This window comes from Podarcis cretensis (assembly GCF_951804945.1).
Source record: "Podarcis cretensis genome assembly, chromosome: 13".
NCBI lineage: Eukaryota > Metazoa > Chordata > Lepidosauria > Squamata > Lacertidae > Podarcis > Podarcis cretensis.
In genome coordinates this window covers 22,285,988-22,302,718 of record NC_137182.1, presented here as the reverse complement: position 1 = coordinate 22,302,718, position 16,731 = coordinate 22,285,988, and the positions used below count along the sequence as shown (strand labels likewise).

The window sequence follows — 16,731 nt, the reverse complement described above, 5'->3', positions numbered from 1 at the left end:
TATGCCTGGTTTAACATGTTCCAAAACCAAGTCCTGATGCTGGAAGCAGGCTTGGGTGCTCAGGTACTCTCGCCCCTAGCCTTTGACCTCTTTGCAATTAACTTTATGCAGCCGGAATAATCGGCACCATCGTTGTAGTCTATGAAATGTTTTTTTTTAATTTGTTAATATTATAAGCAGTTAATTGAGTCAAGTGCTGCAGCCCGAATTAGAAGCCCTCCTAACACTGCGAAGGGGGAAATTGTGGAATCGCCACAAAGCTCTGCGGAATGAGAGGTAGGCAACACTCTTGGTCTCTCGCACCACCATTAAAGGCTCTTTGTCGTTGCTAATCAGAGCGGACAGATCTATGTAAAATATATAATAATGACAGCAGAACAACTGCCCGGTCAGACCAATAACCCCACAAGCCTCAGTGGGTCGATCGTTCCTGCTTTTCAGAGAAAACCCCGTATGAAGCAATCGATAGGACAAAAGCCCTTATTCCAGAGAAAGATGTCAACTCTGGCGAGAAGGCAGGCAAAAGCTGCCACTTCACAACTGCTGTGCAGCAGTGAGAAAAAGAGATACATACAGTGGTACCTCGGGTTACATATGCTTCAGGTTACATACGCTTCAGGTTACAGACTCCGCAAACCCAGAAATAGTGCTTCAGGTTAAGAACTTTGCTTCAGGATGAGAACAGAAATCGTGCTCTGGCGGTGTGGCGGCAGCGGGAGGTCCCATTAGCTAAAGTGGTGCTTCAGGTTAAGAACAGTTTCAGGTTAAGTACGGACCTCCGGAACGAATTAAGTACTTAACCTGAGGTACCATTGTATTGCACATGGATCGTCACCCCGTCTGTGCCCTCTCTGTTTTTTTCTCTTCCTCCTTTCCTTTTCTCCTCTGAAAACGCTGAGAGGCTATATACCATTTGCTGGCAGCAAGGCCCGGACGGTAAGGAGGGTTATAAAAAAGTGTTTTTTTACGATCGGCATCTGAAAAAACACACCAACGCTTCATGCCGCTGCAGTTGGTTTGGGCCACCTCATTACTCGGAAGATATTGGCTAGCTGGAGAGAGTTGAGAGGAAAGATAATCAAAGAAAGGTTGAGGAGGGCACAGGGAGGAGGGCCTGATTTTGTGAAGGCATTGGGGGGAAATAAAAAGGACAAAGAACAGAGCTTCTGGGAAGGAGAAGAAGAGTTCAGCCACATATTGTGAACCGCTCAAGCGGAGATTAGAGGGTTGTTTATCTACACCATTGTCTGGTTTTCGAGTCAACCCTTGGCTCTCCTGTTGCCACCTGACTTTCCACTAATTGATCCCTAGTATTGCTGTCAGGTAATGGAATCACATGTCCCGCATTACAGAGGAGAGTCTTCTATTTGAAGGTGTCCTCTGTTTGAAGGTCTGTGTGGTCTGAGTCTGGTTTAAAGATAGAGGAAGGGCCGGCCCTAATGTTTGGCAGAGTGAGACAGCTGCCTCAGGTGGCAGATGCTTGGGTGTGGTAGTGAAGTGTTGGAAGACAGAGCTGTGTATGCCATGGGGTCTGCTCTGCATCTCTAGCTAGTGTGCTGCTGTTGAGTGTAATGGAGGATAGTGTCCCATTGCCAGTGTTGATGGATGTGAATTTGGGTTAAGTATTGAAGTTCTATCACTTCTAAGTCCAGATCTGAATATTCTGACAGCCATTCCCAAATCCACTGAGCTTCTTCTTACATTACAGGCTTACAGGAGCCAGCACAACATTTTATTGCCTTTATGCAATTGAAATAGATTTTAACCAGGTGCCTTATAGTGCCTTTTAAATAATTTGCATCACTGTTATCTCCTGTTGCTGGTTTTATTTGGTTTGATGCTGTTTTGGTCTGTTTTTAGACTCCATATTTCTAATTTTACTTCTTCCTTGTCATTTTACTTTTTTTTTTTACAGTATTCATAGCATTAAAGTATGCATATTCAAGAAGATTTCTGTGGGAAGATTCTATGACCCATTTAGTAGCTTTTATTATGATATTAAATGGCACAATATTTCGAATAAATAAATGGTAGTATATAATGAAAATGTAAGGATGCCATCAAGCTGCAGTTCACATGGCTGCCAACAGGTGGCCACACAAACTGCAGGGTGGTGACAGAACATCAGGCAATCAAGCAGGTAGTGAATGAGCAGGCAGAATGAGCAGTGTGATTTACGAATAAAAGAATGTGATTTGGACTGGAGGAAAACTTGATTTAGCTTGCATTTAAAGACACACCTGCCTAATCTGCACTTTCCTAAACAACATGTGAACCGAAACACTGCCACACTTTTATGAATTTCTCAGCACAGTTCTCCAGCCAATGCATCATGTACAAAAATGCATACACTAGGATAAAATGTATAAATTGGTGAAACTGTTGGGATGAGGTTATATGCTAGGAGAGAATAATAACAAACAAGAGCACTTAAGCAGGCACTGAAAAGAGCAAAGGCACCTGCCTGATACCAATAGGCAGTAAGTTCTGAAGAGCACAGGACTCTTAATCTCAGGGTGGTGGGTTCGAGCCCCACATTGGGCTAAAGATTCCTGCATGACAGGGGGTTGGACTAGATGACCCTCGTGGTCCCTTTCAACTCTACAATTCTATGATCCACGTGTAGGTGCTGTCACACTAAAGGTTTGATTTCATACCACTGTGGAACAGGTAGAGGCATCTCCCTGTACTTACGTGGCTGTTATGTTTCCGGGTACCGTGTGCATTCATGAAATCGTGTATAGTGGGGGACACGATCTAAAAAAACATTTAAACCTCTGGATGCCCTTTAAAAAACCCTTTAAAAAATGAGTAGCACTTACCAGACTGGCAAGAATGATGGCAATGGTGGCTCTCAATCTTCCTCATTGCAGGAGACAGATGTGGAAGCAATGACGGGGGGTAGAGGGGTAGGCTATAACCCAGGGCCGGATTTACGTATAAGCTAAACAAGCTATAGCTTAGGGCCCCACTCTCTTGGGGGGCCCCCAAAAAATTAAAGGGAAGAAAAACCTGGATGTATATTTTTAAAATATAAGATAAAAACAAATAAAATAAAACCTACATACAGCGACAGTGTTGTGTAGGCTCCTGTGATGTAAGTCATGGGCCCCGCCTGCTAGCCAGCTCCCTAAAATATCACTGGTTTGCTCCTTTCTATATATAGGGTGCCTATATTCTCCATGGACTGGTTACATGGCAACATGTAGCATGCAGCTGCAGACTGCAGTGCAGCACGGTTGAATGTAGGCCAAGCTGTTGTGCCTGTTATCTACTATTAAAGAGTGCTTGTAGACTGATGATCAGGCAGCATAGACTAAGGGTATGAGTCTTATGCCTACTGATCGATTTCATACATTCAACACAAACAAAAAACAGTAACAATTTGTTGTGGACAAAGGGCAGCCGGACATATGTTGTTCTTGTTTAGTCGTTTAGTCGTCTCCGACTCTTCGTGACCCCATGGACCAGAGCACGCCAGGCACTTCTGTCTTCCACTGCCTCCCGCAGTTTGGTCAAACTCATGTTGGTAGCTTCGAGAACACTGCCCAACCATCTCGTCCTCTGTCTCCTTGTGCCCTCCATCTTTCCCAGCATCAGGGTCTTTTCCAGGGAGTCTTCTCTTCTCATGAGATGGCCAAAGTATTGGAGCCTCAGCTTCAGGATCTGTCCTTCCAGTGAGCACTCAGGGCTGATTTCCTTAAGAATGGATAGATTTGATCTTCTTGCAGTCCATGGGACTCTCAAGAGTCTCCTCCAGCACCATAATTCAAAAGCATCAATTCTTTGACGATCAGCCTTCTTTATGGTCCAGCTCTCACTTCCATACATCACTACTGGGAAAACCATAGCTTTAACTATACGGACCTTTGTTGGCAAGGTGATGTCTCTGCTTTTTAAGATGCTGTCTAGGTTTGTCATTGCTTTTCTCCCAAGAAGCAGGCATCTTTTAATTTCGTGGCTGCTGTCACCTTCTGCAGTGATCATGGAGCCCAAGAAAGTAAAATCTCTCACTGCCTCCATTTCTTCCCCTTCTATTTGCCAGGAGGTGATGGGACCAGTGGCCATGATCTTAGTTTTTTTGATGTTGAGCTTCAGACCATATTTTGCGCTCTCCTCTTTCACCCTCATTAAAAGATTATTTAATTCCTCCTCACTTTCTGCCACCAAGGTTGTATCATCTGCATATCTGAGGTTGTTGATATTTCTTCCGGCAATCTTAATTCCAGCTATCATATAAAGGGCCCCATTACCTTCAGCAGCCTAAGGCCTCATCAAACCTAAATCCAGCCCTGTGTGTAACCCCCAAGTGCCTGGCTGTGCATCCGAGGTAGATCGGTACTCCCAAGTGCTTAGCTGTGGGTCAGATCCACTCGCTGCTGATGGTGCTATATTGATGGAGGTCCTGATGGTGTCTTGCAGAGAGACATAGTGATGGGCAGCTGGCCATTTTTGCCTCCCCCCCCCCCCGACTTTTTTGCGCCTTTTTGCAGTTTAAATCGATTACCGGTAATTTATTTTGCAGTTTAAATCAATTTATTTATTTCCTGGCACCTTGTATTAGTCACCCACGAATTATAACTATGGGGTTGGCAACATTAAGTGCTCACCAGGCCCAGCTATTTGTGCTGCTCTCATATGAGCCAGTGAGAAGGGCTAGAGGGGCCCCTTACATGCAAGATCTTGTAAAAAAGGGGGGGTCAGCCCGGACCCAGACCAAAGGCCTGGCAGAACAGCTCCATCTTGCAGGCCCTGCGGAAAGATGTCAAACCCTGCAGGGCCCTGGTCTCTTGCGACAGAGCATTCCACCAGGTAGAGCGTTCCATAAATTACTCAATAGTTAACATAATTACATAACATAACATAATTAGAAGTACATCACTTCTAAACTGCCTACTGAAGTATTTCATAAAAAGGTTAAGTATCAGACCTGTGGAATATCTTTAAATGATTTTAAATATTTTTGTACTGAAATTTTGTGGGGAGAACGTATTTCTCCATTGTTTCCATGGGTTACAATCTTAAAAAACAAAACAAAATAGGATGTATCTGGGGTAAGGCGACCGCATGAGTAAATGTAGAGCTGAAATTCCTGACGATACAGTTTAGGTTGGAACTCCAGCCTTGTATCTCTCTCTACAACATTATTCAAACTGTGAGAGGTGCATCCCTGAAGAAGCCATTTTCGGTGGATGTTGTGGAACCTATCAATTTTTTAAAACGGCTCTCTCATTTCCTCTCTGCCGAAGCCCAGTTTTGAGGGAGTGTTTTCCAAGAAAGCAGAGCGCCTTCTGAGTTAGCGTTCAAACTGGCATTCATTATTAAAGCCACAAGAAAAGCCATAAAATGCTCTGATGAGCAACCGGAGAGGTTGTTCAAGCCGAGTCATGCTCCAATGTGCTGCTGCTGCTACTACACCCAGGATCCCTCCTCCCCAGAAATGCTTTGTTGAGAGAGATGGAAGGGTTACGGCGGTCTGAAATGTCTGTCTTTAAACAAGTGGGTAATTTAGCCATTCAAGGCTGAGTGATTGGAGCTCAGAAGGCCAGGCCTTTCATGAATGAAAGAGACAAGGCAGAACAGACAAGATCCAGTTCGAGCCTGCGCACAGAAGAGGGGCGATTTTTGTCGAGTCAGACAATTAGATCCTTGTTTCTGTTATTATTGATCTTACAATGGACTCAGAAAGGAGTTGTCTGAGATTGAGAAAGGGAAAACATATTTCAAGATGGGTTTTTTCCCCTTAAAAAAACCAACAACCAGGGCTGATCTTGCCATGAACCATCATGAAGCGGTTGCTTCAGGCAACATACTGCAGAAGGGGACCCCTTATTTTGCATTTATGTTCAGGGCGCATCGCTTAAATAAAGGAGCGCCGCTTCTGAGCACGGTGAGGTTGCAGTTCAACGTTTTCTGATCAAATGCAAAACGACAACAACATAAAAACCCCTCTGTTTTCCTGCACGTTTCTTAGATATATTTCACCAGCGTTTATAGCATCTTTCCTGCATGTTGTGGAACATGCTGGAGGCAGAAATCCGAAATGACATTCCCCTTCCACTAATTGACTGGGGTGGGGCACAAAGCGTCTCGTTGAAGCGGGTTTAAAGTGCCATTTGAGATGAAAAGGAACTGCGCAGAGCCTGGGCAGAAGAAACGGTGCCTTATGGCTTACAATTCAGGGTTTCCCAAACTTGGGTCAGCAGCTGGGTGGTTGTGGTTTTTTTGGGGACTACAAATCCCATCATCCCCAGCTAGCAGGACCAGTGGTCAGGGATGATGGGAACTGTAGTCCAAAAACTGCTGGAGACCCAAGTCTGTGAAACCCTGTGTCAAGGACTGGGTAGAGGAGGAATGTTGGAGACCACCTCCCCAGCCTGACCCTTCTGGAGAAGAAGGAGACGGTTCAGAATTACAACAGGGGTTTGAGGGAGATCATAGTTCAGAGGCAGATGAGGGGGAAAGCTGGGAAATGATAGGAGAGGAGGAGGAGGAGGAGGAGGAGGAGGAGGAGGAAGAAGACAACCAGGGGAGAGACAGCTGACAGACTCAGTGTCTTTAGAAAGCATTTCAGACACCCCGAACCCGGTGGACATTGAAAGTAGGAGAGCAGAGAGCTCAGAGGCAGAAGGCACAGCTCAGCCACCGTAGGGATGACATATAATAGGAGAGACGGAGGGGGTGGGGTTTCACTCAGAGCAGCACCATTACTCCAAGAAGCTGCATTACTAAGCCTCTCTCTGTGAATATTGAATAAACAACATTGGTGGCGAGAACTTTCCTTGTCTTATTGTTTTGTGGCAACCTACCGTAGGGGGTTGGATCCTCTGACGCCTGACACCTTGGAGCCTTTGATGATCTGATTGTCTGTCTTCAGTTGCAAAAGGTTTAATGGAACCCCAAATTTGCCACCTGAAGTGGCCACTTTTTTATAATACTTTTTATTGATTTTAACATATAAATTATAATATGTACCACAAAACTTTATCACTTATACAATCTTTTTGGACTTCCATCAGCACCTCTGATGATCCACCGTTTTAACCACTTCTTATGCATTTTTTAAATTTATATTACCTTTAAATTTCTTAACTAATCATCTTCCCCCTTATCCATTTTTGCAATAATTCCAATAATACTCCTCACAAAACTTCTTGCAAACCTACAAACGTCATCTGATCTTGACAAATACTTTTCAAATAATCTCTAAAATTATTCCAGTCTTCTGTGAATCTCTGGTCCCGCCGATTTCGATTCCTTCCTGTTAGTTTATCCAGTTCTGCATAGTCCATTAGTTTCGTCCTCCATTCTTCTTTCGTCGGTAATTCTTCTTACTTCCATTTTTGGGCCAATAATATTCTTGCTGCCGTTGTTGCATATAAAAAGAGCTTACATTCTTTTCTATTTATATCGCTCCCTACAATGCCCAGTAAAATCTGAAGCGGCCCCTTCATGCCATCTCCTGGGAGGGCTGGCTCTGTTATGAGATGCTCCAGGATTAGGGCATGGTTGAAACAGAAAACAATAGCTCATGTGAGCGCAGGCAGAATGACCTCCGAGGTCACGCTTCCAACGCTCCGATTTATTGCCTGCTTGGCGAGTGCAATGCTCACCTGGTCAGTTTCTCACCCTGCCTTCCCTCCCGTTCTTCTTTTCTTTAAAACAGGGTTGAGGAACATTTCATATTGGCTTCTGAGCAACCTTTCGTGGTGGGTGGAGCCAGAGGCAGAAGCGGGCAGGGGACAATATAGGGCAGATCCCAGGGCCTGAACTAACTTTTGCAGGAGGCGAGCCTGAGGATCTGAGGCAGGATCTGGTGAGAAGAGATAAAGTTCTAGGTCTAACAGAAAAATAATAAAAAACAGACATTGATTGGGTCTAATGGGCATCCACCCAAGAATGCATGGAAAGTTGCCAATGCAACACCAATTTTTAAAAAAAGGGATCCAGGGGCAACCCTGGAAACCAACCTCTCTCCCAGGAGAACTGGGGGAAAGTATTGTTAAAATAACCAAGCAGAGCCAGGCAGCATGGCTTCTGCAAAGGCAGGCCCTGTCTCACAAACTGATTACTATATATACTTGAGTATAAGCCAACTTTTTCAGCACATTTTTTATGTGGAAAAAGCCCCCCCCCCCGGCATAGACTTGAGTGAGGCGGGTAGCGGAGGGACAAGCGGCCCGAAAGGAGCCCTTTCTTGCCGCTGGTCCATCCGCCGCCACCCACCTCTTGCAAGGGCAGGCACGGGAGCTGTGGTTGGGAGAGACACTGCGCTTTTAGGCTGTTTGTTCTTCCTCCACCGCTGCCGCCACCACCAGGTTTCTGGTGTGGTGAACCGGCTTATACTCGAGTCAATAAGTTTTCCCAGTTTTTGTGCTAAAATTAGGTGCCTCAGCTTATATTCGGGTTGGCTTATACTCGAGTATATACGGTAGTTATTTGAGAATGTCAACAAGCATGTAGCTAGAGATGATCCAGTTGACATAGTATACTTGGACTTTGACAAGGTAAATAAGCTTAGCAGTCATGGAAGAAGAGGAGAGATCCTACCATGGATCAAGAGTTGATTAAGTAGCAGAAAGCAGCAATAAAAAGGCATTTCTCCAAATGGAAAGATGTAGAAAATGAGTCCCTCAAGAACTGATATTGGGACCTGCACTATTTAACTAGACCGTAAACGATATAGATGCAAAGGGGATTGGTGGCCAAGTTTGCTGGTGATACTAAATGATTTGGGGTTGATAAAGCAAACAGAGATGATGAAGAACTCTAAAAAACCCTCACCAAACTAAGTGAACGGGTGGTCACATGGAAAAAGCAATTGAATGTAAGCAAGTAGGAAGTGGTGTATGCTAGCACAAATAATAATAATATTATTTTCACATATATGCTTGGGGTGAACTGGTGGTGGCTTACCATGAGATCTCGAGGTCATAGTGGGCAGTGCAATGAAGATGTCAACCCAGTGTGTGGCTGATGTGAAAAGGGCAAATTCCATGCTAGGGATTATTAGGGAAGGAACTGAAAATACAACTGCAGATCTCGTGATGCTGTTGTACAAATCTATGTTGTGACTGCATTTGGAATACTGTGTACACTTCTGGCGGGCTCACCTCAAAAAGGATATTGCAGAGCTGGAAAAGGTTCAGGGACCCCTGACCATTAGGTCCAGTCGCGGATGACTCTGGGGTTGCGGCACTCATCTCGCTTTATTGGCCGAGGGAGCCGGCGTACAGCTTCTGGGTCATGTGGCCAGCATGACTAAGCCACTTCTGGCGAACCAGAGCAGTGAATGGAAACGGCATTTACCTTCCCGCCGGAGCAGTGCCTATTTATCTACTTGCACTTCGACGTGCTTTCGAACTGCTAGGTTGGCAGGAGCAGGGACTGAGCAACGGGAACCGCCGACCTTCTGATCAGCAAGCCCTAGGCTCTGTGGTTTAGACCACAGCGCCACCCCTGGCAGTAAATAAGAAGAGATCAAACGAAAGGAACATCTTACCAGTTAGATTCTTTAATAATTACAGTGAGAGACAAAAGAACCCGTCTACCTAGAATGGCGGTGCTCCCAATTAAGGGTTACACCCCTCCGTCCCTGTTAATCTATGTCACTCCTACATCTTGTAATATGAGCTTGTACCCTCTATGCTTTCTGTTCTGAGACTTTTTGAGCGCTCTTCTCGACTTGCGGAGGGTGCTGGAGGAATGCTGTCCAAGGACTGTGAATCTGTAAGCCCTCTCTCTTCCACTGTGTCTTCTCCTAGTTGTTCCCCATCCAGTATTTCCCAGCTTCTGCCTTCTGAACTATGTCCCTCTGCAAACCACTGTTCCAAATCTATACTGTCCTCCTGCTCCTGGGAAGATTCAGGGAAGGGGGAAGGGGAGGGGGAGGCTCCCACCATTCCTCCTCAGCCTGGTCCCTGACAGGAGGGGAGAGTGCTCTGGTGCTCAGGTCCCGCTTGCAGGTTCCCACAGGCATTTGGCTGGCCACTGTGAGAACAGGAAGCTCAACTAGGTACACCACTGACCAGATCCAGCAGGCTCTTCTTGTACACAATAAGCCCGTTTCATGCACACTCACGCGCCCCACACTCTATCCTCCATCCAGCAAAGCTGGGGATGTTGGGGGCAGAGTTCAAAGACACATCCCCAAAACACTCAAGGAGGGTGCAAAGCAGAACTAGCGAGGGGTGTGACCTGGGGAGAGGGGAAGTTGCTAAGGAGTGATTTCTGATTGAGAAGAATCTAAGGGCCAGATAATAATAATATCTTAAATAATTTTATTATTTATACTCTGCCAATCTGGCAGGGTTGCCCCAGCCACTCGGGAGTTGAGTGTGGGGGTTTGCAACACATATAAAAACATAACAAAACATCAAACATTGAAAACTTCCTGATACAGGGCCATCTTCAGATGTCTTTGGAAAGTCAGATAGTTGTTTATTTCCTTGGCATCAGATGGGAGGGCATTCCACAGGGTGGGTGCCACCACCGAGAAGGCCCTCTGCCTGGTTCCCTGTAACTTCACTTCTTGCACAGAGGGAACCGCCAGAAGGCCCTCGGAGCTGGGTATCAGGTTCTGGGTTGAACGATGGGGGTGGAGACGCTCCTTCATGTATACTTAGGGCTTTAAAGGTCAGCACCAACACTTGGAATTGTGCTTGGAAACGTACTGGGAGCCAATGTAGGTCTTTCAGGACCTGTGTTATATGGTCTTGGTGGCTGCTCCCAGTCACCAGTCTGGCAGCTGCATTCTGGATTAGTTGTAGTTTTCGAATCACCTTCAAAGGTAGAGCGTATTGCAGTAGCGGGGGGGGGGCACATTCACCCCCCAAGTCCCCCTTCTCCACTGTACCAGGTGGCTGCCAATGCAACCCTCTGACTTCTACTCTTCCAAAGGAACTTTGGGGAAGCTGCCAGGGCGTGCCCGATGCGAATCTCTCCCCACCTTCGGAAGAAATCAAAGCCAGCTCTATAAAATGAAGGAATGGAATCAGGAATGCAATGAAACCGATTCATGTTCTCCCCTGTCAGTTCAGCTCTTGCTGGGAGCCTGAAAGCGGGCGGCGCCCTGGTGCCACCGTTGTGCGTGCGCCTCCCCCCCAGCCCCAAAGCCACCCAGCCAGTGGGCTGAGCGCGCCGCTCTTTTTAATAGTAATGAGGGGGGAAGCGGGGCGGAGCTTCCCAGTTACAGAAAGCAGGTGCTGCCCGGGCTGCAGCTCAGTCGCTCGCTTCCTACAGGGGCCGCCGCCGCCGCGGTAACTGCATCGCGCTCCCTCTCTCGACCTGAGACGCGCGCGCGCGCGATCCGCCCGAGGAGTACCGGGAAGGGGATGTGGAATAAGCCTCCCGCCTGGCCCCCGCTGCGCTCTGCTTTCCTCCAGCTCTGACGGTCATGGAGAAGAAGGCGAAGAGGCTGGCGCTCCTGCTGGGATCGCTGCTGCTTCTTTCCGGGGTGAGTGGGTTCGCCCTGTGGATCAACCCTGGGGTGGGGTGGGGTGGGGTGGGGTGTGGAAGAGGCTCGGCGACTCACTCCCATCTTTAGAGGGCAGGGATGGGGAGAAGATCGCAAGTGACAGTGCGCACGGATCGTGGCGAGGGTTGAGACGGGGGCGTCGATCGGATCTGCCACCCATGGGTGCTGTGTGTGTGTGTGTCCAGTCTGGGGTGCAGAGATGGGATGGGGCGGGTGGTAGCGGTTCTCCTTCGGGTCCGCTGGACACCAGGGAGCTCTGTCTCCGGCATAGGAGCCAACTCCTTAGGACCAAGGTCCCTTCGCCCGCCCCCCGCCCCCCCCCGACAGTTGATGGATACTGCCATTCAAATAGTGTGTGCGCACTGTCATGTGATCAATTATTTACACCCCCCCCCATGTTTAATTAAAGTTGGCACCCCTAGCCACTGGGGTTTAAGTTTATCTTTTTTTGGGGGGTGGACCTGCTGGGAGGCGCCCCCCATCGGTTCGGTCCCTAGGGAGGGTTGGTGGGGGGGTTGCTAATCAGCTGGGAAGGAACTTTTGCGCGCGCCCAAACCGATGGCGGGCTGCTGTCCTCTGCCCACTTCCTCGCGAGTAATGCTGCGATCCCGGGTGTCTGGCGCCCACGGAGTTCCAGAGGAGGCGCGGCGAGGATCGCGCTGTGAAGTCAGGGAGAGTTGCTTTCTCTGCGTAGACGAGTGCAAAGGATCCGGGTGGATACGCAGGGCAGGGCAGCGCCGGGCTCCCTGACCCCACCCTAACCACACCCCACGTCGGTTTGTTGGAAACCCCCCAAGCAGAGATTTGCCTGCTGGAGGAGAACATTTGGGGCGACTATGAGAGTCGCGGGAGTGGGGGGTGGGGGCAGAAGAAGAGGATTTTAAAAGTCCTATTTTGACGTTTCAAAAGGGGGGCGGCGGCGGCGAGGATGCGATCTATGTAGTGTCCGGAATGATAGATCTTGTTTTACATTCTCTGCGGAACGTGTGGAATGGTTTTGTGCGCGCAGGGGGCGCGGCAGGGAAACGAAAAAGAGCGGCGCCGAAGATGTGCTGAGGAAAAGAGAGAGAGAGAGAGAGAGAGAGAGAGAGAGAGAGAGAGAGAGAGAGAGTTTGAGGCACGGTTCCGCCTTTTATGAGACGTCTAAGGAGCTCTGACTAGATTCCAGTTGGGGTGATAAAACGAGGAAGCACTTCTGCGTGCTCGAAAGTGCTTCCAAGAAATCATAGCGACAAATGTAAGCATCTCGCTGCGCTTTTCCTGCCTCTGGAGACCCTTCTGTAACCTCAAACCTCGGTGATGGTGATGATTGTGTGCGATCAAAGATGGGGATCCTTTGTCCGGAAGCACAAAGGTGCCCTGGACCAAAACTGCAAGGGGGATAACAAATCCTTACCCTCCCTCCCTCCAAGGAGCTGCCAGGGTCATTTCAGTCTTGCAACAACCTTATCAGGTAGGGAAGGCTGAGAGATAAAGCCTTGCGCAAGGATATTCGCCTCTGGTAACACATTAATAATAACCGTAACCCTGAGGTTGATTTTACATTGGGACCACCGCCGTCCTGTTTCCCTGAATCGCTCTCCTTCAGTTTGGGGTGTAGTTCTGCACAGGCTGGGTGTCTGTCTGTCTGCCAAGCACGATGCCGATCCCTACATTGGGTTGGGCTCGATGACCTCTGAGGTCCCCAACCCATTTCTAAAATACAGTGGTACCTCGGGTTAAGTACTTAATTCGTTCCGGAGGTCTGTTCTTAAACTGAAACTGTTCTTAAACTGAAGCTCCACTTTAGCTAATAGGGCCTCCCGCTGCCGCCGCGCCGCCGGAGCACGATTTCTGTTCTCATCCTGAAGCAAAGTTCTTAACCCGAGGTACTATTTCTGGGTTAGCAGAGTCTGTAACCTGAAGCATATGTAACCTGAAGCGTATGTAACCCGAGGTACCACTGTACTGTGATCCTCTCACTCACCCTCCAGCTGCTGTTTGCCCCACGAGGCTAAACACGGTGGGAATTGCAGGATACCTGCTATTCTTTACTCCACGGGGGAATTGACAACTTCCACTCCCAAGCCCATCCACCAACCTTCCCTGTTATTACTTAAAAAAACAAAACAAAAAAACCACAACTATAGGAAGAGTGATCCTATTCCCGGATCTCCCGTGTCGCACCAGTGTTAGCCTGTAGGCAAGGAAGCTAAGTTACCGAGGTCCCCTCAAAGCCAAATCACATACATTGATTAGAAAACGCACCGGCTTTTAAGCTTCGAGTGGTCATTTCTGCCTGCAGCCCTTCGGTTACTGTGGATGAAAAACGGCAGGGAGCTGGCCTGAGAGAGAGGAGGGAGAAAGATCACAGAAGGAAGAGGGGCGGTTTTTAAAATTAATATTATTTTGCAGAGGGGAGATTTAGGATGCGTAGCCAGACGGAGGGAGAGGCTCGCTGGTTTAGAGGGGTTGGTTGCAATAGGGACTGAGGAAGCTGCCTGCCTTATCCCCAGTCAGACCCATTGGCCCGTCTAGCTTAGTATTGTCGACACTGGCTGGCAGCAGCTCTCCAGGGTTTCTGACAGGGGACATTCCCACCCATATCTGGAAATGCCAGGGATCCAATCTTCTGCATGCAGAGCTGAAGTTCTACCCCTGAGCTCCAAGCCTCTCAAATCGTATACAGTGGTACCTCGGGTTAAGTACTTAATTCGTTCCGGAGGTCCGTTCTTAACCTGAAACGGTTCTTAACCTGAAGCACCACTTTAGCTAATGGGGCCTCCTGCTGCCGCTGCGCTGCCGGAGCCCGATTTCTGTTCTTATCCTGCAGCAAAGTTCTTAACCTGAAGCACTATTTCTGGGTTAGTGGAGTGTGTAACCTGAAGTGTATGTAACCTGAGGTACCACTGTAGTGTTTAGCTTGCAAAACGGGGCGGAGGGAGGCTCAACAGTCGTGGCTTTTGGATATCAAGGTCCGTGTTTTCCACAAACCTCAAATCCGTGCCCGTAACTCTTTGAGTATGCAAGGTGGAGATAAGGTTCTTCAGTGAAGAAGGAGCCCTGCATACGCTCAGAGGCAAATCGTTGCTTTATTGCCTTGCTCATTTCTGGACAGGAAACAGTTAATAATAATACTGTCTAGGGTTGAATTGCATTAGCCCTTAGCAGAAAAGGAGACAGTGGACGGCTAGTGCAGTAAAAGGCTAATATCTTAGGGGGCGTGGGGTTGGCATGTTGAGCTTTGGGGGTGATGGACGTTTAAGGTTGGTGGCTGACTGGGAGAGGCAGATGGCAGGACTGTAAGACATAAATTAGGAGATTCGGCACCACGGCAGAGGCTGAAACAGGGTCCATGGGGGCACCCTAGTATAGCATTTTTCTTGCGCCCACTGGCTTAACTTGAAACAGGAACCAGCTCTGCAACCCATTTTTAATCAGTGCTCCCCCACTTCTTTTGCCCTGGAATAGAAATCCATGTGACCAGCCCCCTGACCTTTGCAGTTTGAGTATAAAACACAAACATATATACAGACGATTGGAATCCCCAAACTAAACTGAAACGCCAGCAAGGAATATCACCAAAGTAAATCAAAACACCAGCAGTTGCCATTTTTGCACAAAACACAAATGCAAGAAATTATGCCAAAGCAGGTGAAATTAGCAAAATGAATGAGACTTTAAGAATGATGCAGTTGGGGAGATAACACACCCCACAGTGCCTCTGAGCATGTGAAAATAAACTGGAGCTTTATACATGCCACTACTTAATCCAAGCATAGGCAAACTCGGCCCTCCAGATGTTTTGGGACTACAACTCCCATCATCCCTAGCTAACAGGACCAGTGGTCAGGGATGATGGGAGTTGTAGTCCCAAAACATCTGGAGAGCTGAGTTTGCCTATGCCTGACTTCATCTCATCCTGACCTAAACAGGAAGAACTTCCGAGGAACATGATTAGAAGGTAGGAAGGAAGGAATAAGACACTGCTGAGATGTCAGTGCACAGGCACTGCACAGCGAAAAAGGAAAAAGAAGTAGATTTCTGCCCCAAAGAACTTACAGACCTGTGGAAGGAGATCAGAGGGCGGGGAGGCATGGAAGAGGCAGGAGTAGAATCAGAGAATTGTAGGCTTGGAAGGGACCAATATGCAGCTGCCCCATACAGGGATCGGACCTGCATCTTTAGCAGGCTTGTCTAGGAAGGACCATAGATGCAGAAATGCAGTCGACACACACTTTTGAGCCTTGGGGTACAGATCTGGTGCATGGGCATTGTGGGAAAGGAGTTTGGGTTTATTATCCCTGGAGGAGGGAACTGAAGGAGGAGAGGGAGGTGGCGCTCTGAAGGTATCATGGGTGAGGTCCCAGGCATGACAGTTGCAAAGGCAGAGTGTGTGGGAGTTCCCTGTTTTGCTTCAACCCTGGAATCTCTGGGATGTTTGAAAAAAACAACGAGTTAAGCATCGTCTACACAGCTTCTCCTCGTCTTTCCCCCAGGCAGTCTCTGGCTGTGGACAGCTGAGTACAATCCGTTTCTTTCAGTGCTGGGTCTCCGAGATGCCGTCCCGTTCCCCTAGAAGGAGGAATAGGCAGGGGGAAGTTCACTGTGTGCGTTTAGAGACACACCTTCTGCAGCTCAAAAGGCTGCAAAAGCCAGGGAGAACGATCCCAGCACTTAAAATAAATGCAATTAAACAAGAAAGGAAGTTGCACAACATGTTTGTTCGCAAGTAAGCTTTGCTTAATTTAGGAGGCGGAGGAAGGGGTGTCGGTGAAGCCTAACATGCCTAGTTTCCATATCCGCCCTCATGCCAGAGGGGGCTAGGGATGATATGTGCCGAAGAAGAAGAAGAAGAAGAAGAAGAAGAAGAAGAAGAAGAAGAAGAAGAAGAAGAAGAAGAAGAGAAAAACAGAGGGAAAATGAAAGGATGGCTATTATTGGATCATGTGTTTAGTTTAGGGTTTCCCCCACTCCCAAAATGATGGGCAAACTTTTGAGCTACACAGAATGCTTCCCCCCCCCCAAGGCTGTTCATGAAAAAGAAAAGAAGAGTCCTGCAGAGGATGATGTGTTATGAGGTCCTCAAGACTACCCTGTTTCACTGAGAATCTATACTGGGGTGTTTGCACAAGGCTTATGCAGAGATTAGGGATGGCAACACCTCACCATTTCTTCTCTCTCAGTTTCTTACTTTTCCAATCTCCTAAATTCGCTCCTCTGCATTTTGCAGTGATTTGTGACTATTTATTATTATTATTAAAGAAATCCTGATG

General features: G+C 47.7%; 1 protein-coding gene and 1 long non-coding RNA gene across 2 annotated transcripts in view; both read left to right on the top strand.

The window, feature by feature from the left end:
• Positions 1-16,731, top strand: part of LOC307201141 — a 394,453-nt gene that overhangs the window by 53,203 nt on the left and 324,519 nt on the right. The window lies entirely within an intron of this gene.
• Positions 11,222-16,731, top strand: part of NGFR (nerve growth factor receptor) — a 63,055-nt gene continuing 57,545 nt past the window's right edge. The window contains exon 1 of the mRNA XM_079949821.1: positions 11,222-11,455. Coding sequence (XP_079805947.1) covers positions 11,396-11,455 — 60 coding nt within the window. The 5' untranslated portion in view covers positions 11,222-11,395. The remainder of the gene's footprint in view (positions 11,456-16,731) is intronic.